The sequence below is a fragment of the Balaenoptera physalus genome (genome assembly GCF_965194825.1).
Source record: "Balaenoptera physalus genome assembly, chromosome: 4".
Taxonomy (NCBI): Eukaryota; Metazoa; Chordata; class Mammalia; order Artiodactyla; family Balaenopteridae; genus Balaenoptera; species Balaenoptera physalus.
This window is the reverse complement of record NC_138891.1, coordinates 130429136-130453171: the sequence shown is the minus strand read 5'-3', so window position 1 is coordinate 130453171 and position 24036 is coordinate 130429136. Positions and strand designations below refer to the sequence as shown.

The window sequence follows — 24036 nt, the reverse complement described above, 5'->3', positions numbered from 1 at the left end:
TAGTAATTTTATTAAAGTATAGTTGCTGTACAATATCATATAAGTTACAGGTGTACAATACAGTGATTCACAAATTTTAAAGGTTATACTCCATTTATAGTTATTATAAAATATTGGCTATATTCCCTGTGTTGTACAATATATCCTTGTAGCTTATTTTATACCTAATAGTTTGTAGTTTTATGTGCCTACCTCTACACTGCCCCTCCCCTTTCCCACTCCTCACTAGTAACCACTAGTTTATTCTCTGCTAGTCTGCTTCTTTTTTGTTATATTCTCTAGTTTGTTGTATTTTTTAAATTTCACATATAAGTGATATCATCAGTATTTGTCTTTCTTTTAGACATAGACTTTTAAATAACTATGATTAATATATTCAGGAAATAGAAGAACAGATGATATATTTCAATAGAAGACTGGAGTCTACAAAAAAAACAACAGAATACATTAATGGAAAAATTAGATGAATTCCAAGTAAAATCTAGAGTTTGTTAATAGTAATATATCAATGTCAGTTTCAACAAATGTACCATGGTAATGTAACATGCTAACGACTGGGGAAACTGGCTGAGGGAAAAACATTTCCTCATTCTGCTCCCCTAAGATTGGAGTTTCTTTCCTTAACAAGGGAGACAAAGTTAAAGGCACTCTCACTGAAGAGAGGTAAATATTCTGTCCCTTTTAATGTGGTTCCAGGCAGAGAGGATTAGGTGGAGAGATACCTGAGAATGAGATTCCAGTTAAAAGACTGGACTGCCTGTAATTAGGTATAAAAGGCCCAAATCATTATGATTGGGGCATAAATGGAAAGTGTAATCTCACAGTCTAATGAAATCTGGTATATTGGGATTTCACATAAAACTAAATCCTGAAACAAAAGAATCCCCTTGTCCACATAGGGAGGGGGAAGGGTAAGCTGGGACGAAGTGAGAGAGCGGCATGGACATATATACACTACCAAACGTAAAATAGATAGCTAGTGGGAAGCAGCCGCATAGCACAGGGAGATCAGCTCGGAGCTTTGTGACCACCTAGAGGGGTGGGATAGGGAGGGTGGGAGGGAGATGCAAGAGGGTAGAGATATGGGGATATATGCATATGTATAGCTGATTCACTTTGTTATAAAGCAGAAACTAACACACCATTGTAAAGCAATTATACTCCAATAAAGATGTTAAAAAAAAAAAAAAAAGAATCCCCTTGTCCACACCTCTGCCTCTGAGCGAAGAGTCAAGACAGTTCTTTGGTCCTTCTACTCATTCACTTGACAAGTATTTGTTGAAATCCTATTGCAAACCAAGCCCTGTTCTCAATTCTCCATAGCCTAGTTAGTCTCGGGGAGTGTATCTCCACTGTTGGAAAATGAACTCAAAACCTATAAATTATACAAAAGGCATCTTATCCATATTAGACATCTTAGGAAAGAGGATAGAACTTTCCCACACATTACTACATACCCTGCAAACATTTGTGGAGAAATACCTCCATTTACTGTTTCTTTATGACCGTGGAAACCTGCTTTCTGAGGTCTGTGTAAATATTTAAGAAAAATGTGCCTGGAATAAAAAAGCGAAGTTTGGTTTTCAATGTTTTCTAACTGTGGTATCGTTTTGCAAAGAAAATTGTACCCTGAAGTGAAGCAAATAAAACACATAAAATTGAACTTCCCCTGTTTGGCCCTTGTACAGTACCCCGCCCTCCATCACCCTCACCATCCCTAATCTCTGAGAAGTTCCCTAGAACACAGTTTAAAAGCCTCTGCCTTCAGGAATGCCCATAAAGAAATAAATGTTTCTGATTAATCATAAAAACCTCTTGTTGTTGGAAATTTCAGGATAAAGTAAATACCATGACTAAAAACAAATCAGAATAGGGCTATTTCTAGACTATGCCTTTACAAATTACTTACGCTCCCTTTTCCCCCATCCTGATATGTTCCCCTCAATGAGATGTTGCTCCCTCAATCATCATTTTATGTATCTTAAAAAAGCCATGAAAATACAGGTCTTATACTGATTGTGGTACTCCCATATGAAAACACTTTTCTAATGTTTTGCAACTAAAATTATATATAACATTTTTAAACCCAATAATAAAAAGACAAATAATTTAAAAATGGGCAAAGAATCTGAATGGACATTTCTCTAAGAAGTCATAGAAATGCCAAAAAGCACATGAAAAGGTGTTCAACATTTTTAGCTATCAGGGAAGTGTAAATGAAAACCACAAAGAAACATCATTGTACACCCACTAGCATAGCTGTAATCAAAAGACATAATAGGTGTTGGCAAAATGTGGAGAAATTGGAAACTTCATACATTTCTGACGGGAATATAAAACGGTGCAGCCACTTTAGGAGCAGTCTGGCAGTTCCTCAGAAGGTTACACACTGGGTTATCATATGACTCAGTGATTCTACTCTTAGGTACACACCCAAGTGAATTGAAAAGATACATCCACACAAACACTTATACATAAATGTTTGTAGCAGCATTATTCATAATAGCCAAAAGTACAGACAACCCAAATGTCCATCAACTGACAAATGGATAAATAAAATGTGGTATAACCATATAACGGAACATTATTTGACAATAAAAAGGAATGAAGTACAGTCATACCTCATTTTATTGCGCTTTGCTTTATTGTGCTGTGCAGATATTGTGTTTTTTTACAAATTGAAGGTTTTTGGCAACCCTGCATCGAGCAAGTCTATTGGCACCATTTTTCCAACAGCATTTGCTCATCTCATGTCTCTGTGTCACATTTTGGTGATTCTTGCAATATTTCAAACTTCTTCATTATTATTATATTTGTAATGGTGATCTGTGATCAGTGATCTTTGATGTTATTATTGGAAAAAGACCATGATTCGCTGAAGGCTCAAATGATGATTAGCAATAAAGTGTTTTTTAATTAAAGTATGCATTTTTTTTTTAGACATAATGCTATTGCACACTTAATAGATTACAGTATAGTGTAAACATAACTTTTGTATTCACTGGGAAACCAAAAAATTTGTTTGACTCTCTGTTGTAATACTCTCTTTATTGTAGTGGTCTGGAACGGAACCTGCAGTACCTCTGAGGTCTGCCTGCACTGATGCGTGCCCCAGCAAGGATGAACCTGGAAAATATTATGCTAAGTGAAAGAAGCCAGTCACAAAAGACCACATACTGCATGATTCCATTTACCTCAAATATCCAGAATAGGCAAATACATAGAGACAGAAAGTAGACTAGTGGTTGCCAGTGGCCGGCGAGACGGAATGGGGAGTGACCACTCAGGGGTACAAGGTTTGTTTCTGGGGCGATGAAAATGTTCTAAAATCGTGATGGTGGTTTCACAGCTCTGTGAGTCTACTGAAAACCACTGAATTATTTTTTAAGCCACTGAATTATTTCTTTTAAGTTATATAACATTTTTCAACCTGACTTTTCTAAGATTTTATCTTTTTCTGACAGTCTAAGTCAATCTTTTAAACACCAGAGCACCTCGCACAATCTTTCATATATAGAGCAGAAAAGTGGTCTCTCCTCTGAACAAGATAAAACACAAAGCAAGTTTTACTAATTGTAAATCTATTTGTAGAACTAATTATAGTTTAACCATATATTTTTAAAACTGCCAAACAATTCAGTGATAAATATCAAATGCCATAAAATATCTGTACCTCACTTCCATGCATTTCCATTACATACACAAAACCTATATGTGTTCTATAAAAATGCTTATAATATTTATTGAAAAAAGTATGTATACATTTTATGTTACTATATAAGCAATTATATAAAAATACCTATTCACATCCAAAAGGCCTAGAAAAAATAGGCAAAATTGATAGTAGGAGCTCTGTAAAGATGTCAGAATTCTTGGTAAATTTTTAAAGCTTTCAATAAAATTGTCATTTTTTTCAATTGAGAAGTGAAAAATTTCCAATGAAAGTAAGAACAAGCTTTTTGTATATCACTGGTCAATAAGCCAGAAGCTATTCTTTAAATTAAATTCATCCCATGCTGCATTTGTAATCCCAGAAAATGTTTGACTCTCTTTATCCACCCAACAGACATGATTTAAAACAATAGTTATAGTCAACTGTTCTCCTCTCTCCTCTGCGAAGTCTCCCAAACTAGGTCCAGGGAGACCCCCTCTGGAGATGAGAGAGAAGTTCAGCTTAACCTGTGCCCACATGGCTCCAATATTCAAAAACTCTCTTTTAAAATACCTGATTTAGTGACTCTCTGTGTGTCCAGCGTATGCTAGCCAATCACTGGAAGCAAAATAATCAGCCACACTTTATTAAATGATGGGGAAGAAATTCTCATCCAAATCATCAAAAAAATGGAGGGTGAATTTACTTGGGTCAAATCCATTTGGCCCAATTTATCTTGCTTGAACACAAAGACTGTTCAGGAAAATACCTGTTGTAAAATGAATTTCTGCTTCAGTAAAGTGTTAATGAAAACACGGATCACCCATAACCCTTGGAGGACCAAGTTCATTTATTTATAGATATAAAATATAACCCTACTTTGAATTTTAACAATTTATCTTAGCAATTCTTTATTGCTGATATTGACTCCATATTTTAAATACAGACCACACAAATTACAAATTTAAAAAATGCGTACATGGAGAATATAACAGTTTCCTATCATCAGCTACTGTAAATCACCCCTATTCGTATTTTACCCTACGTGCAGCTCCCTATTCAGTGACTAGGATCCAAAGAGATGTTAAAGGGTATCCAGGTCTGCAGGGAACTACACATAGTCAGAAAGGACAGAAACTTCAGTGGGTAACTATTGATAACACTAGCCCACAAAAAGTGCCCAAAGAATCATTCCAGTGAATTTTCCTTCACCCAGGAAAAGCACTGATCACTGTGGGATGGTTGGACTAGGGATACAGTCTAAGCTCTTTTCAAGGATAGCATTTGGACAGGTGAAGAGGAAGAAGGGAGACTCTATACTGAGAGCCTGGTGTGAGCAAGGGCACCGAGGTGGGAAAAGTGAATAGGTCAACGTAGCTGAAGACGAAGGATGAGCTAGAACATTCTGCAGAGGTACTAAGGCCCGAGGTAGATCTTTCAATCCAGGCCAAGTGCTGGGTGCCCTTCTCTAGCAATAGGAAACCATAGGCAGGGAAAGCAGTTATAATATTACATTGATCAAGATTTGAAGTAACAAGTCCTGATCCCAAATGGCAGAAGTGGGAATGAAGAAAAGGAACTTGAGAGACTTTATAAAAAAGAAAGGAAAAAAAAAATCAAAGAATTTGGTCTTTGTCTCACATCTAGTCAATTATTAGGAAGAAAAGAAAAAAAAAAAGACAACATCATGGTTTCAAGAAAACTCCAAAGTTCAAAGAGGTTTAGGGAGGAAGTAAGATTAGTTTTGCAGAAACAGCAGGAATATGTTTCAATAAAAGAGCAGATGAATCACTCTCATATTGTTATCCTATTGTATTTTTTAATGCAATATACAAAAATATAGACTTACAAAATATATAATTTAGTGGGTAAGTCTTGCATTGCCCCCACCCAAAAAAGCTACACGTGGGGTTAATTTAAATAATACTGTACTTCCAGTCTAAAGTGTTTACAAATAAATACATAATTACCTGGGGCTTTTTTTCCTATCATAACACCACAGTTCTCACACAGACACACACACACACACACATACACCCGCTGGAAGATACCTTTATAGGCTACTATTATACGAGTCCTCCTTTAACTTAATCACTGGTCACATTATTAGTAAACTTCCTCTGTTCCTTTATGAAACTGTTTTTAGGGTTCATATTGTGTGTAAATGGACAATCTAAGCATTCCGATCAATTTATGAAAACTCTTAGACCAAAAAGAAAGTCTCAGACATACGAAGAAAACGTATTTCTGATCTCCTTGTAAGCATCATTCAATGCCCTATAACCAAAAGTCCAGGTAAGACTTTATGTTTGAAGCAAGGAAGTAAGAAAATAACATGCTAACTGTGGTCTTACAGTGAATGTAGAAGTCTGACCCTAAAACCCATGCTGCTCCCTACCATATTATACTGTGCAACCACCATTCTGGGGAGTCTCCAAAGGGTCCCACGAATTTCCTAAATCTCTCAAAACAAAATACATTTCATTTATATTCATTTAAAAATTCAGTTTTATATAAATATAAATACAAAGTACAAATATTGATATAAATATGGAGTGATACCATGTATCACTCCAGTAAGAAGAAGGGAAGAAGCAGAAACTTACAGACTCAGTATGTTTGGATTATGTGTCACTCATTCAACAAAAATTTATTCAGTATCTACATGCCATGCACTGTGCTAGGCTTCATAAATATGATGGTGAGAGACACCTGACTATCCTCCCTTTTATGACACTTACCACTTAGCAGGAGATGCAAATATTCATCAAAAGATCTCCCTAATAAATGTGTAAGTACAAACCGGCCAGTGCTATGATGCTTTGAAAGTATGAAAGAATGGGGATCACTGGGTGGACATCAGCAGAATTTAGTGCAATCAAAAGGAGGAGAATTCTGAAGCATAAAGTTATGAGTAAGTAAAGTGATAGTGCTTTAATTAATAGAACTGCCTAATTCCCTATAGCAGAACTGTAATGGTAATAGAAGCTATCAAGATAAAAACTTACTGGACTATTGGGCTATAAAATGTAGTTAGGCAACTAATCCATTTACATTATTCCAAAGAGCCATCACAGTGGCTTCTTTACTTGATGTGGGTACTCCACCATTCAAGCATTAATTAAAATTCACCCCAAGACAAAGTGCTCTGGGGCCTTTGGGCACATTCACATGGAACATAATGTGCCTCGAGGTGGTATTTTGGTATCTTTAATTTCCCGAACTAAAGAATGCTTATTAAAAAATTAAATTTGAGTAGGAAGCACTCCTGTGGTTCCTCGCACTACTGTAAAGCATTTCATCTAGCGCAGTTGCATTTGGATCATTTCTAGAATCAAACATGACATGCATGTAACCTCTGAACCACAGAATGTCAGTTCTCCTCCCGGTATGTCTCCCTCCCTCTTGCTCCCATGCTCAGCCTTTTCCTCCCCTGCCGTTCCCAGTCCATGACCCCTGGTCCATGACCAGCAGTCAGTATTCAGGGCTGAGGGTGCGCAGGGGGACAGTACTTACTTTCTTTCCTCAAGCAGGGCGATTTCCTTTTTGACCTCACGGTATTCTTCTGCTATCTGGCAGTGCTGTTTGAACACCTGCATGGATTCCATGGAGTCGTGACAAGGCGGCAGAGGCTTCACAAACAACAAGAAGAAGAAATCAGTCCATTTCCTTGTAGCAGAATAAATTACCAACCATCCTGCTCTACTGATGTTCTTTAGAAGGAGAGTTTTTGCATGAGAATAGCACTGTCCATCCACGTTGGACAGAGTTCAGCTGATTCTACTTGACTGCAAATAGAGAAGCGGTCTGATCCTCCCCAAATGCATCTTCCAGTGTTATTCCGGGGCATTCTCAGGCCCAAGCCAGAGCCATGAGACCCATTACAGGTCAGTTACCTGGCATGCGCTGGAGGAAAAATAAGTTCCCTAATAATTCTGCACTTCTCCCCAGAAATCTTAAACTCTGCTTTAGAGAATTAGTGATGGGGAAACAGTTCAGTTGTCTGTTTCAATCCCCCCTTGTTTTCTGTTCCTGTAGCTCTATCACATCTTGTAGAGTGGAGGAGCCCTACAAGAAAGGAAGCCAACGAACTTATTTATAAAACAAAAATAGTCACAGATATAGAAAACAAACTTATGGTTACGAGGGGAGAATCGGGGGGTGGGTAAATTGGGAGATTGGGATTGAGATATACACACTACTATATATAAAATAGATAACTAATAAGGACCTACTGTATAGCACAGGGAGCTCTACTCAATACTCTGTAATGACCTATATGAGAAAAGAATCCAAAAAAGCGTGGATATATTTGTATATGTATAACTGATTCACTTTGCTGGACACCTGAAACTAACACAACATTGTAAATCAACTATACTCCACTAAAAATTATTTAAAAAAAAAAAGAAAAAAGAAAGGAATCCAAACTGAAAAAATGATGCTGGCCTGGAAATAATCCTTGCAAGAATTAGCAAAGCATATGAAAGACCAAACCCCAAATAAAACGGTGCTTATAAAGTGTGTGGCCAAAGAGAACAAGGCTTCCTGTCTTTGCTTCTCTCCCATCCATGAGGGAAACAAAGGCCAGCATGCAAGACTTTCTAACCGAAACATGTTGAAAATCTTCTTTCCAGAAATTATTTTTAAAGAACTAGCTTTCCCTGAGTTTGTAATCCTTAGTTCTAATTAGTGGCATATTATTAAAAGCATTACTTGGAGAAATACTAGCTAATAGTCTTTTAAAGAGCTTTTTAATCACCTTTTTCAATTATTTATAGAAAAATGTTATATAATATCTGAGAAATATGACTTAATTGTTAAATAGTTCTTCTGTCTAATCCTCTCTTCACAATAGTCTTTATATGTAAACTATGTGTCTGATTAGGTCATAGTCTCACTAATTTTATATTAGTAAATGAGAACTAATGAATTTCTTACTACTTGCTCCTCTCACAATATATTCTTCAAGGACACAGATTTCTTTGGGTGTCATATTTAGTGACCTCATCCAGGATGCAAAAGAAATTCTAGAAAGTTCTACAAAATTCTATAAAATCTGATTGATAAATAAGATGACCCTTCCTATTTATCATGAAGCCTCTGAGTAGAGATCTTCTAAAGGAAATAAAATTTGAAATAGACTTGGATGAAATTAACCTTTATGTGGAACATCTGTTGTGTTCTAATCCATGGAAATTCATCTAATAATTATATTATGTAGCATCTTTCCCTACTGTCCCATGAACAGATTCACAGCATAAACTCAGCCTGTTAGAGCCATTATCTCTTTCTATAGTGAAATAAATTAAAAAGTAGTGCCCAGGAGTATTACAGTACAACTCACCCCAGGATATAAAGCCATTGCCAAAGGCATTCCGAACTCCTGGCTCCTCCAATCCTAGAAATCACCACCCCCTCATCAATTTTCACCTGTTACACTGGCAAATGACCAGGTATAACAGTAAGGGGAATGAAAGCAATTTACTCTGGGCACCCTCACTAAGCTGCTATTAAATCATCTGTGCCCTGTTAAAGGATTTACATACTGGTAAGCCCCAAGACTCAATGCATCCTATTTCCTGTCCTTTTGAACACTCATAAACTACACTCAGCTCAGCCCATAACTTGCCACATGGAGGTACCTGAACCACGAATTCAGCATAGTTACCTATGTGACAGCCAGAAGATTTTAGGAGTCTGTGTTTGCATGCCTAAGAGGATACAGATGAGAGCAGCCATGGAAAGGGAGAAATGCCCTTTGCTGCTATAATTTAAAAGAAAAACTGAAAATTACAGATAATAATTTTCTTAAGAAGAGAGAGTCCTCTTTTCCCCCTTGGCTTGCCAACCCGCAATGCTTTTTACTAAGGGGGAAATGTTTTCATGACTTCTTTTTTTATTGGCACTATTTAATTGTGGGAAATTTGAAGATGTTTTTATGTACAGGTAACATGATCATGCTAAGGGGACATTAGAATATGGAGTATTTCAGGATATATTCAGTATCCTCATATGTTCTCAGCAGGAAGATCATGCTATACGTCACAATATTTTCAAGATTGCCCACAATTAAGAAGTAGTGCCAATTTTTAAAAAAGCCAAAAATACTTAGTGTTCAGTGTTTCAGGGAGTAAAAAGATGCCAGGTGTCACTTCAGTTTCCGGCTCCTAAAAGCTCTGTCTATACCCAGCCTGACATGTAACTCAGCAGTTACATTGGAAGAACTATATGTTCTTCCAATTCGTATGAAAGCATTAAAGAACACAATTAATTATTTTTTAAGCAAGAAGGGAAGTTATATTGCACAACACACCACAACACTGTAAAATTATCTCATTAGTTGCCAGGGGCTGGGGGTGGAGGGGAGGTGAGTAAATGAGGAATTATTATTTAATGGGTATAGAGTTTCAGTTTTGCAATATGAAAAAGTTCTGGAGATTGGTTGCACAACAGTACGAATAAAAGAAAAAACAGGGCTTCCCTGGTGGCGCAGTGGTTGAGAATCTGCCTGCCAATGCAGGGGACACGGGTTCGAGCCCTGGTCTGGGAAGATCCCACATGCCGTGGAGCAACTAGGCCCATGAACCACAATTACTGAGCTTGCGCGTCTGAGCCTGTGCTTTGCAACAAGAGAGGCCGCGATAGTGAGAGGCCCGCGCACCGCGATGAAGAGTGGCCCCCGCATGCCGCAACTAGAGAAAGCCCTCGCACAGAAACGAAGACCCAACACAGCCATAAATAAATAAATAAAAATAAAAAAATTAAAAAAAAAAAAAAAGAAAAAACAATACGAATATACTTACCACTACTGAACTGTACACTTAAAATTAAGAAGATAACATTTGTGTTATGTGTTTTTACCACGATAAAAAAAAAGTTTAATGCAAAAAAAAGTATCATTAGATCCTTCTGCTGCCCCCAGCCCATCTTCTAAGCATTGCTACCAGGATTCCCTATCTGAGACTCACTTCATTCACACCCTACCTTTCTCTCCTTCCCAAATTTCTCCCCAGGGAACTTAAATTTTCTCACCCCTTTATAATTCAAAGCCATGTACCACTAAACCCAAACGTTGCTGGACAAATCAAAGTGCCCTCTGGTCAGCAGGACCCACTGTTCCTAGAAAGCCATTTGACATCATTGGATGTTTACTCCAGTTCAGGAAACTCATCAAAGAATTTTTTAAACACATACTGTTCTCATCCCAACAGGAATTTACCTGATATAAAAAGTAGAACTACAGAGTAATGAAATGTATTGTCCTGCATGACATAGCACACTCTCATTGTTTCATGATATAATGTGGGTTTGTGTGTGTGTGTGTGTTGTATCATAAGGTCCTCACTGAGAGTGACTCTCTCTTACCTTCTTATAAGCCCTGAAAACAGGAGAAAATATATGACCAACAGGGTTCACTGAATAAAGTGTTTACCCGAGGAAATAGATTCCTAAAATTCAAGCACAAGAATCAGGTTTCCAATTTAAAATTGGAGCTACTAGTAGGCTTACATCATGTGACATTTAAAACACTGGCACCCATGAATTAATCAACTGTACATGGATTTAAGATACTATTTAACATGTGTTCACATTAAAAAAAAACCCAAAAAATAACATAAAAGAATGCCTGTGATAACCCAGATGAAAACAACTATTAACACCTTGGAATAAAAATTAACACAGTTTTAAAAAAAATTTTTTAAGTATAGTTGATCTACAATATTTTATTAGTTTCAGATATGTACAGCAAAGTGGATTGGTTGTGTGTGTATATATATATATATATATATATATATATATATATATATATATATACACACACACATATTCTTTTTCAGATTCTTTTCCATTATAGGTTATTACAAGATATTGAATATATTTCCCTGTGCTGTACAGTAAATCCTTGTTTACCTATAAAACTTTTTATTTCAGTTCTCATTGCTTGATTTTGACTATTTCATCCAAGAGATTTTCATACTTATAATCCTGTGCTGGGAATGGGCAAGCAATAAATAAACTCCATGTTGATAGTGAATTTCTTTTCTCTTCAGGAAGAGAAAGTTTCCTTGTTATTTTTTCCACAATTACCCTACATCCTCCCATGGTTTGGATGCATTTATCACACGCTCTTGCTTAAAGAATGAAATATTGAGTTTCAAAGAAAACGAAGCCAAAGATATTTCATGTGAAAATGAAAAGGTAAAAGTATTCTTCAGGCACTAGGGGACAAACTCTGTAGGGTCACAGAAACAACTTTTCTGGTCCACTCAATGCCATGGCATCTGGTCTACTCACAACCCAGCCAGTTCTAAGAAGGTTAAATTAAAACCTTCCCTTAACAGTGTCTCAAGGCAACTTTGAAACACATTTTCCCAAGACACAGATTGGGGTTTGGATGAGGTCAGAGCCCAGGAGGAGGCACTTCCTCCACACCCCTTTTCCTCTATCCCCCCTCATCCTGCTACTGCCTGAGGATGGAGCTTGCAAGGGCTTTAAATTACATGGCAGTGTGAGAGAGCCGCTACTATCTCTGGTATCCACCCCAGTCATCTGGACCAATTTAACAAGATGAAGTAAGAGAGAAACCACAGGCTCCTGTTCCAAGAATGCCGGCTTGAGCCACACCATCCCATCCATCGGTTTATAGCAAAGCTCCTCCCGAAATGGACTCTGTCCTCTGGAAGGAGCCCCGTGGGAAAAGACCCAGCCAAGCATCTCTCCGCAAGAGGCAAAGCCAGCTTAAGCGTTTCCGTTTTCTACTTGGCTTCTTCAAATACTACTGGCCCCATCCACTTCAAAAATGTAAGAATTTAATTTTCCTCTCCCAGCTTCCCACACAGAAGATATATTTAGGAAGCTAAATATTCTACAGTTGCTGAGCAGACTGTATTTGTATGTATTCCTTGATTTTCAGTGTTATCTTTATTTTGGGGGCAGAATGGGGGTGTCTGGCTTAAATTTATGTTGCATTTTAGTGTCCCCAAATTAACAAGCATAATTTGTTAAAACTAAATGGAAAAACACAGACAGGACTAATTGCAATATTTGAAAACTCTGTTATCAAGAACTGTAAATATTTTTTAAATATTTTAAGAATTGACATTTCTATAGTATCTACATTATGGTCAAAGTCAGCACTAGTAATAATTATACTACACATCTTATACATTATATAAGATTGGAATGAAGGATATTTAAGTCATTTCTATCGATGTAGGCAATATTAAAGGGAGCAAGAACTCGAGTGTCCCAAACGCTTCTAACAATGCGTATCCTAATGAACTGGGCTTCTCAAAAAAAAAAAAAAAAAAATTTAAAGGGATCAAATTAAGCTCCAAGTTATCTATATATGTTTTCAGTGTGGTCCCAGCAGCCAAAAAAACGACTGTAAGATACTTTTCAACATGTGCGTGAGAGAGAAAATGGCAGACATTTTTTCAGTGTTTTCTCTGGATGTTCAAGACTAGTGCAGTAGAATCCTAGAATGCTAAGACTCCTCCATTTTCTACCATTTTTGTTTCCCAGATAGCAAGTGATACACTGATGCAAGACCTAAAAGAAGTTTATGGAGTGACTGCTAGGACAACAAGATACTATAGTACACAACCAAAGCTACGAAATTGTTTATTTGTGGAGGTGACATCAGTTTCTGGACTTACCAAACTCTGTCTGAGAAAAAAGTAATTCAATGTGTACCACAGAGACACCTGTTACTGCCTTCTCAGATTAGATGGGAGGACTTTAGGTGGGATTGAAGCTATTGCTCAATTTGGTTTGAAAAAATAGTCATATTGTTTTCCAAGTACCTTAGCTTAAAGAAGAGGGCATCAGCATCTCTGTTCCTAACTCAGAAATCCAAAGAGATGCTTCTCTCATTTCATTTTACACATATAAAGATACTAGTAGTGCTTAAATATTTCATTCAATAAACAATTTCACTAGGGAAGGAAATTAACATTAATTGAGCAATTATTTTGCCAAGCACCTTGCTCAATCTATCCATTATCACGTTTAATTCACACAACGATGTGAGATATTATGTCCAATCTGCAGGTCAGAAAAGTGAGGTTTACAGAAAGTAAATAACATGCCCCAAATCACAAAACTAGTAGGTGTGGAGCTGAGGTCCAAATTCATGCCAGCCTAACGCCCGTGCCTATGCCCCGGTCACTGTCACTCCCACTACCAAGTTTATTACAATCTAGTCATCAGCATGTCCTCCACCTGATTACAAATAAAACATATTCTTCTTTCCGGGGCAACAAAGCTTAGCTTTGGATCATCTATAGGTCAAACCACAATCTCCAAAACATAACAATGTGGTTAAATTTTAAGACAAATTTGGTTCTGACCCAGACCTTGGGACTATTAAAGGACTGTGCCATCCTTCAGAAAAGGGAGAGAGGTCAATCATTACCTCCTCTTCAAATAGAAGGAAACTGAGGCCTAAAGAAGAGTAGTGATTTTTCATTCATTCTTACAAATGGACATAGAATTGTACCTCCTTTCTTTTGACTGTATGGTCTAAACTAGCTCTACCCAAACATTGCCCCTAATGGACATGAAGAATTTAGAAACCAAATTCCAGGAAAGGAATCCGCACAAAATAGAACCAACCTACCACCTGCCCCTGGGCTGAGGCCTATAAAGAGATGTTCATTTTAACACCTACCTTACCCCAAGGTCTCTTGCCCAACATTTTGCATTAATAGAGACATTGAGAAAAATGCGTGTCACTGCTATTCTTGCCCAAGGCTTTTTTTGGCTTCTGTGAAAATAGATGCCCCACGAATTACATGCTTAAACATGTCCACATTCTTGGCAAAGCAACCGAAAAATCTTGGGGGTCAAATTGGTGATAGCGTATCTACCAAACAGATACTTTATAGCTGCATTTTATAAACTATGAAAGAACATGTAATGGATATCAGAAAGCCAGAATAGATTTTACTAGGTTGTTCTATAACCACATTATGGCAACTGCGCAAGCCAGAAACCAAAAACTCTCCACCTATCAACATAATTTAAGCAGGCCATAGGTTCCACCAAAGCTGTAAAGAGATGAAGGCTACCTAGATTCAGAATCAGAGATCTAGTCTGAATTAGCAAATTTATGTAGACCAAAATTTGACCTCATATTTCTCATCCCTAAAGTGGAGACATAATAGTTAGCTTACACAATTGTTGCAGGGATCAAATGAGGTCATTTGTGTGGAAACCCCCCTTGCCTAGCGGTACTCAATATGCATGGGTAAGATTTAAATCTGAGGGTATTCAGAGAGTAAGGCTGGCAATAATCAGCTGGCATCAATTATTTTTCACTGGGCACATTTATAAGGCTCTAGCAGAGATAAGTAAGAGTCAGTTCATCTTCAAGCAAATAGTGACAACCACAAGGCACTTCATATGCCTTTGTAACCTAACTTTTATTTTTCTGTAGAGGATTATGATGGTTGGTTAAATGCCAAGAGCCATTATTATGTGATAAAAGCACACCAGACTGACTGTAAAGACAGCCTGCTCCGTGGAATGGATTGTTCCTTTCATACATAAAGCATGTTCATTGCTTTCAATAGAGACTTCCTGCTGCAGAATGTCTTAAATTTATATGCTTACGCTAAGCATGGAAACAAGAGTCTGCTTTTAGATGTAGCTTTCTGTGATATCTTTCCCCTCCCAATCCCTTCCATCTTATATTTTAGTTACTCACACCCTGGAGTGTAGAATAAACGTAACTGACAACAGCCCTAGACAGAGGCAACCCTAACCAAATGGCTTGACCACTGGTAAATGTTTATAACAAACTCAATCATATCGTTCAGCCAAAAACCAAGCCCTTACTTAAATGCTTTTAGTTGTAGTGCTGGGAATGTCCTCTCTGTTCATGAAGAGGCAAAGCAATACCATATTTTAGGGTGGGGGAGTTGGGGGTATCATAACCCCTGAGTCTGAAATCAGCTTCTCAACTGACTAATTCATTAAGGATCAATGAAGATGAAATAGTCTCATTAGATTAAAATAATTAAGTAGACTTAATTTCTAATAGATGTCAAATGGAATTAAAGCTATGAAATTCAAAGGGATCTTGCGATGCTTTAACAGAAAAATTATCTGGATAATTGCCAGGGGTGCTATGAATCCTGGGAAGAATGATCCACGAGCCAGGGAAGACCATTAATGTTCCCAAAGGAAGAAAACTGTCAGCACAAGAAAGTAGAATTAATGATCCATAATAGTGGTGGGGGAATGTGAATCTAAACATGCTTTCCCTCTTCTATTTTCAAAACGCATTAACTCCTTATTTTCAGCTGACTCCTAAGATAATAAAATAGCCTTGCGGTGACAGTAAAATAAAGGAGAAAAACTGACTGGGAAGAAAATATAGTTATTATTTTGCAATCCCAACTACACCATGAGCAGCACACACAGTCCATCAGTGAGGACAGAACCCAAGCAAGGAAGGTTGTACGTCGCATAAGCACGCCAGGCGGAAAAGCAGAGGAACAGCTGAGTTGCCCTCCATGGTGAGAAGGAGAGAGATTGGGGGATATGGTTAGACAGCAGGAACCAGAGAGCTGGGTTGAAGACCCTGCATGGGGGACGGGAGAGGAAGGAGATACGATGGCTTATAGCTGCAGAGGAAATTTTAGAGGAGAACAGAGCTGTCTTTTGGCAGCTGCAAGGTCATTAGTATAACCTCCTGAACAGTCTTCCATAATCTCTACATTACTGATATTGCTCTGCTGGCAGGCTTTCTGTCTGAGGGCTGTGACGATGCCCAGGACTGTGCAGAGATGAGATAAGAGCTCCTCCAAGAGGTCTGGTCACACCTGAGTTGTGTTGGATAGATTTTCAGGGGACCACCCAAGCAGTGGTGCACCAGCTCTTCAGACCCAACCTAGTCGCTTCCAGGTTTTAATTCAGTGCACTGGGCACAGAGACAAGAACTGGAGCCAAAAAAAAAAAGGACTCTATCTTGGGTTGCGTAAGGGCTCATTCTTGGTTCTTCCCACCTCTGTCAAGGGCTGTTCTGGTCCAGGGGTCCCAAACTCAAATGACTTCAGGACACCAAGCGCACCCACAAATGGGAAATGCTACCAAGTGTAAGACAAGAGGAAACATCAGTTGGGAACTGGAGGTGGCAGACCCCTCCTAAAGGCTTTCAGAACCAGTATTTACAGAAAAAAGTGGTGACTAAGCAAATATCTGTGCACAGGATTCAAGACCCCTATTAGACTGGTCTAAATGTGACAGCAAAGTGAAGTACTCAGGCGAATATTTGACCCAATGCCAATATCCAGGTATTTTAGGCAGAGCCTCTTCCTAAAGCCTTCTTTTCTGGAATCACCATATATCACCTAAAGAAAATTAAAGTGTCATAAATTAGCTTCTTTCAAATAATTCTGGTGTATTAAAATGAGATATCTTTGATAGGTCATCCATAGACTACACACACAAAATATTTTTCTCATAGGTCAAACCAGACAGTATTCAGAAGGCTTAACTTAAAATAATTACATTCTATTACAAATTGTCAGAGAACTGGGGAGAGGGTGAGCGTGGAGTAGAGAAAGGAAGATTATTCTGAAGTCTCGCCACACATAACAAGTGTCCCTTGTAGTTTATCACTAAATCACTAATCCAAAATGGGCCAAAACTGTAATAGCCCAGAAACATCCACAGCCAAGGAGAGCAGGGACCAGCCCGGTCCCCAGGCTCCAAAACTCCTTAAAAGTAGGAGCTTACACCCTAAGTTCTTTTTTTTTAATTAATTAATTAATTAATTTAATTTTGGCTGCATTGGGTCTTCGTTGCTGCACGAGGGCTTTTCTCTCTAGTTGTGGCGAGCGGGGGCTACTCTTCATTGCAGTGTGCAGGCTTCTCATTGTGGTGGTGTCTCTTGTTGAGGAGCATGGGCTCTAGGCGTGCGGGCTTCCGTAGTTGTGGCACGTAGGCTCAGTAGTTGTGGCTCGCGGGCTCTAGAGCGCAGGCTCAGTAGTTGTGGCACACGGGCTTGGTTGCTCTGCAGCATGTGGGATCTTCCCAGACCAGGGCTCAAACCCGTGTCCCCTGCATTGGCAGACGGATTCTTAACCACTGTGCCACCAGGGAAGTCCCCTAAGTTCTTGCTATTCTCGTGCTATAGCCACATAAACAGACAGGGGCATTACCTGAGGGCTTCATGACCTTGAAACCCTAGAAATGCAAACCTTGATGACGTGAAATGTCCCCCACTCTGTCTCCAGGTCAGTCTTTCTCAATTAGGCAAAATACAGTGACTTTTCCACTCAATGTATTTTGTGAAACTACGGAGGAAAGAGGAAAAACTGCAGAAAAATCCTTACCTGTAGCTGCTGGTCTAATTCTGGAACGACCAGAGGAATGGCATCTTCAGGAGGTGTATCATCTAAAACATGAAAATAAAATGATTCTTCACTATTAGAGCCCTTTCTCTCAGGAGAGTTTTCTTGCTGTTACCATCTTTGGACTTGCACCGTCAGTATACATCAGTTAGGGACAGAAAGAATGCAGAAGGCAATTTTGCTCATTTTTTGGTACAAACAGAAGCACAGAAGGCGTAGTTGGTTTGACCAAAATTTTGCAAACAAGTATCAGAATCCTCAAATGTTCAGTCTAGTAGTTCTCCAATTAAGAAGTACTGCTTATCTTTCAAGACTCCTACGTTAGCCAAAACCAAAAAATATGATATGCAGGAAAGTGCTTTATTTAACAAGGTAATAATGAGGTGACCAGAACAACCTCACTGGGACAGAAGAATGTGTTAGTGGAAAAAAGTGTTAGTTCTGCTCTGAAAGACTCCAAGGGTGGCAAGCTTTGATGGGTTTTCCCTCGGCTCTTACCACAAACCACCACTGACAGGCAGTTGACCAGAGCTTCCTCTGGGTTACAGTGGGTGACAGGCAGTAACCCGATCAGGGTGTTTCTTCCCAACGTACCAGGCAGCAATCCCAACCCAAGGCCCATATACTGTCCTGATGCGGGAGAGCCCGCAACTCTGTCCTCAGCTGCCTTCATCTGGCTGACTGGCAATAGGCAGGTGTAGCTGGATCAAAAGAGGTGGTTCACAGAAGCATCAGAGGAAACCTGAGAGGAGTTTATCCAAATCTCTTCAAGAACATACTTCTGCTATCCTTGCCATAGCCATAAGGCTGACCTCCTTAGACTAAAAAGATGATGAGAATTGTACCATTCAATTATTTGGCAAGGAGGAGAGTTTTTCTACTGCAGAATTTCTAATGGAATTCATGCCAATTGAATTCATATGGTAAGAAAAGGTAAGAACCTAGCTTAAGAAATAAGGTGAGTGGAGACAACTCTATTCCCTTTCTACCCCTTCATATTCAGAAGTAACCACTATCCTGATTTTAGAGGTTATCATGCATATGTATGTATTTATATTTTTATTATGTATGTATACACCCACAAACAATATAGGTAATATAGTATTACTATGCATGGATGATTTTAAACTATAAATTGAATCACATTGTAGATATCCTTCTAAAATTTGTTCTTTTTTTTTTTGATGAACATTATGTGTTTGAGATTGAACTAAATAAACAGTTTTAGTTTGTTCATTTAACTGATATACAGTATTCACTCATTCATTTATTATTTGAATGTATTTGTCCTTTTCCTATTGGTGAATATTGAGTTCCAATTTTTTGTAATAATAAATAATGCTGCAATGAAAGAAAAAGAAAAGGAAGAAAAGCTGTGCATACAGTCAGAATAAAGTGCTTCTCAAGAATAAAATGATCTTGAAGTAGAGCATTTTGACCCTCACTAGGAAGTTTAAAGAGTTATGGGATCTAGAGCAGTGAGTAGCTATTGGTGTTTATTCCATTATTTTCTACAGATAAAGATAGAAGTATAGCAGTTCAAGTTGGGGTTTAACTAAGTAATTTTAGCACTAATGAAGACTGTCCTTAGAAGTTTAAAAAAAAAAAAAAAAAAAAAGAACATACTGTTGACCTAGCTCTGGTACTAGAGGACAGCCCTCTTGTCAGCAGAACCTCTGTATCTGGCTCTGTGGGTCCACTGGCCATAGATTTCCAATCCTCTCCTTGTTGACAACATCTACCACAGGTATGACTACGAGAATACAATGAAATACAGGCTACACGAATAATTTCAATACCAAATCTATTTTAAATTATAAGAAAGAAAGATCATGCTTTTTATGTTCTCACTACCATAAACAAATTTATGTATAAAAACTGTTGAAGTTCTCTTTGAACCAGAAGAAGTAATACGGGCCATACACAACGCAGAAGCAAGCATCTTCTCCCTACTCACTGACAGTATTATCCGGAACAAAACACAGCACATGAGGAGCTCCTGGCTTCTAAGAGATTACGTTTCTTTGAAGGCACCGAAGATAATCACCAGAAATATCATTCAAACAAGGACAGTATTGACCTCTTCCAAACACCTTAAGGGCCTCTGCTATATTTTAGTCGAGTAGTGTAATAATACTCCCACTTGAGTGGCTTCAGACAATGGCAATGGGGCACCAGCTGTGAATCCATTTGTTCCTGTACCTGCCAGACAATGGATGCCCCCAGGTTCACCGACGCTATGTAGCTGCAGAGAGCAAGTAGAAACAGGGAAATCTTCCCAAGACTCTCGCTGCAGGCTGGAGTGCCATCTCACAAGGAAACAAGGAGAGTCAATCCCTTGGCCCTTGGAATGCTTTCTTCTACTCGGAGGTGACAACTTCTGCCAAATACTGTGGCTTTTTCAATCCACCCCATCATTTGCAAAGAATTGGACAAAAAAACAGAAATTTTTTTTTAAAAAGACAGAAATAATCATTTGTTTCTACTGACCCTTTGGAGATAGCCTTTATATAAAACCTATAGTTTGTATATAAAATGGACTTTGGTCTAAGGTGTATTTCAATTTACTTCAATAAAATATCAATAACCCAAACATCATGATTATTTCCGCTCATGTGAGTTCAAGGCTGGAACAACTTGGTACGGGTAAATGGGAACATATTATACTTTGGCACCCCAACCTTAATAGTCACAGATGAGCAGCCACTTGTTAGAAGGAGAAACCACTTCTACAAAGTACAGAAAAGATAGTACATTCTAGAATTCTAAGATAGCCAGGAATGGAACTCAAGGCTTCCTGGGACTTAATCCACCTTCTTCTCTGTGAAGTCACGCTCCTTCCTGCTTAATTATTAAAAAAAAGGAAAACAGATATTCATTTGCATTACTATAGTAAATAGCAAATATCTGGTATGACCCAGAATTAATAAAGCCCATTATAAAAATCTGTCATTATTGATAGTCACACCATGTAAAGGCATATATATGGGACCAAGCTGATAATTTTGCAGATAAGTAAAGGCTTAAGATTAGATTCCTCGAGTTGGGAAAAAAAAAAAAGTCTAATTGATTGACATAGAAATAAACATATAATAAATATTTTAGAAAGACAAAATAAAAGCAAGAGTTTTGTTAAAGTTGATTTAATCCAAGCAGGAAATGGCATTGGAAACAAGAAAACCAAAGACAGATGTAAGGAGATGACTGAGTTTGAAAGCCAGTCCTGTATTTCACTGCTTGATGCCATCTGGTTTAGCTGGCATCCCTGCCAGCCAGAAATTTCAGTGCTTGCAAAGCTGCTTACAAAGCTGCTCCAAGTTGATGTGTGGTGTGTTTACTTTTAAACAGTGGCTGCCTTCTTTGACTGGTTTTAAAAATAGGCAAATATTCTAAAAGCAGAATGATGAATCACAGGATTGGGCCAAAAAGAAAGAAGGAAAATGACTCAGGCAGACTAGTAGCACAGCTGTTCCACAAACATTTGGCCAAATCGTTGTAAAACATTTTGACAGTGATATCAGATCGGAGTTCCTAAGAGCAGTTAAGTTTGTTTTGACAATTCCAGAAGCACAAAGTAAATTGTACAGTAGCTATGCAAGACACCCCCTTGAAAAATCTGGCTTTTTTGAAAAAAGGAGAGTAGTTGCTAGATATGTTCATAATGTGATAAAAATCAGAATGCAAGTACTTTTTTGTTAAAATTTATTTATCAATCAAATATTTATTAAATGTCTATTACATTCAAGGCAGGGACTGAGGTTCTATGCCAAACTGGCCAATCACTTTACCACATTTTTTAATGCATTAAGAAAATAATTCATAGGCTTCCTTTCCAAAATGGCACTGTGGGCTTGATGGACCAAGAAAAATGTATCCTCAGGAATTTGTTAAAGGACGAAAGATAAAGGAAAGAATGAAAGAGGAATTTTTTTTTTTTTAATAAGCAGATGTTCACTGCTTGTTTTGCAAACACAATGTGACTAAGTCAATGGTACTTAATATAGAACTTTCTGATTGGTATCCCAACCATTATGACATACCATAGTACATTTTATGATGGGCTTGTCTCAGTGTCTATTTAGCAGCTGTTGGGTTGCTTTGGTGGTTATTCTGTTTCAGATTTCCTTAAATTGTCTGCCCTGTGCTTCTCCATGAATCAGATAAGGGAGGCCCATTGGGTCTGTAATCCAAATCCTCACTGTTATTTAGTAATTATTCAGCCAGAGCTCTCAGATAATGCTACAGCTGGAAGGAACTGGTGGTCATCTGGTCCCAGACTCTCAGAGCAGAGCTGAGGACAAGGGCCCCACGAAAGGAAGAGTCTCGTAAGACTAAAGGGTGTCTCCCCGCCCAGGGCTCTTTTCATGCTGCCCTGTGCTTCTTCACCTTCGGCTTCATGGGTTCCCATGCATTTGTATTTCATGAGCCAGTAAAATTTTCCCCAAAATATTGGGAATCATGCCCTTAGACTGTCCAAATTTTTATTCAGCTAGTGAAGATTCCAAAACAACGACCATGTATCTTTAACATCTCTTTATGACAGAGAACATTTTAACACCAAAATTATAAGACAAATATAATCTTAGAATGCAAGTGTATCCATCATAATGGATAAATTTAGCTTTATAGACAAACACACACACACAACCTCACTGTGCTGTCCTTATTTCTTTTGTTTTACATCAGAGAGGAAAACTTCATCAGAACCAGACCAGGTCTGAGAACCAACATTTGAGAACAACTGCTCTAGACAACATCTTGACTGGACTTTGGAGTCAACTCTCTCCCCCTCCCACTGTGCCCTCCATCCTAAATATTGTACAACTGGGTCTACGCTGGGAAACTCCAAATCCTTGGTAGAATGAGTGTCGGTTTCCACACAGAGAAGAAGACCTCAGGAGAGGGAGAAGTCACGCTCAGAGAACATCCCCAAACCTCACTCCACTCCCCAACCAGGAACTTGGAGAGGCAGCTGGCCCAGAATCCGTTCAACCCGTCTACACTTCCGGCAGTCGAAGCCGGCTTCGTGGGAATGCACCTGCGCAGTCGCAGGAGCTCTTCTCCGAGGTGGGCCCGCGCTTGGTTTAACGATCCGGGTACACCGTCTTGAAATTCTTAATAATTTTTGAAGAGCCCCAGAATGTTTGCACTGTGACACATTATGGTCCTGCCTCCAGGACAACCCCTGAGTGCTGGTCTCCTGGAGACTGTCCTTCAGGGCACCAGGGGCAAACTGACACTTAAGAGGCAAGTGAGTTGGGGCAGTGGCTGCACTGCAGAGGCTCATGAAAAACCTTTCCTGGTGACTGTTTGCCTGTGAAGGCTCCTAACCACTAAGGACACAGCAGGTTGGTGCCATTTGGTAGGATGGATAAAACTGCCTTTGAATCTCTGGGTTGACCAATTTTTAATTGGTGAATGTGGACAATCAACATAATCTCTTTGAGACTCAGTTTTCTCCTCTGCAAAATGGACGTCATATTCCCCGTCTCAGAAACTTATTAGTAAAGGAATGCATATGTCAACCATTTCGCCTAAAGCCTGGCACCTAGGAAATAATCAGTAGTAATAATGAATGCTTAATATAATCGAGTTTAAATTCCTTTTCACCATAAACTCAATCAAAGTGGTAATGGGGAGGCAAGGGACGTGTGTGTGTGTGTGTGTGTGTGTGTGTGTGTGTGTGTGTGTGTGCCCGCATGCGCATATGTGAGTATGTGTTTAATGATGGGGGTTAAGGGTATCTTCATCATCCGAATAATCCAAAGAGAACAGGTAGGGTCAAGATCACTGACTCTAATTACTGAGTTCTCCCCAGGCCAAGTTAAGGGGAGATTTCCCTGGTGTGGCCATAACTTCAGCTCTCTTCATTTAAGTCTGAATTTTAAAAGCGTTTCTCTTTTACTTCCTTATCAAGGCACTTTCTATCTAAAATATTATTTAAAAAAATTTTTTTAACTTACACATGAAAGGTCTTTGAGTACTTTCCCTTTAAATCTAAATCAAGATTCACATTTT

At 38.5% G+C, this 24036-nt stretch overlaps 1 protein-coding gene across 4 annotated transcripts in view; it reads right to left on the bottom strand.

Moving 5' to 3' along the window:
- MAP3K7CL (MAP3K7 C-terminal like) overlaps nucleotides 1–24036 on the bottom strand; it is a 44081-nt gene that overhangs the window by 6000 nt on the left and 14045 nt on the right. For all 4 annotated transcript variants that reach the window (XM_082460642.1, XM_082460643.1, XM_082460644.1 and 1 more), the window contains 2 exons: nucleotides 18001–18062; nucleotides 7169–7284 (listed from right to left, as the gene is read on the bottom strand). In XM_082460642.1, the coding sequence (XP_082316768.1) occupies nucleotides 7169–7284; nucleotides 18001–18062 (178 nt within the window). The remainder of the gene's footprint in view (nucleotides 1–7168; nucleotides 7285–18000; nucleotides 18063–24036) is intronic.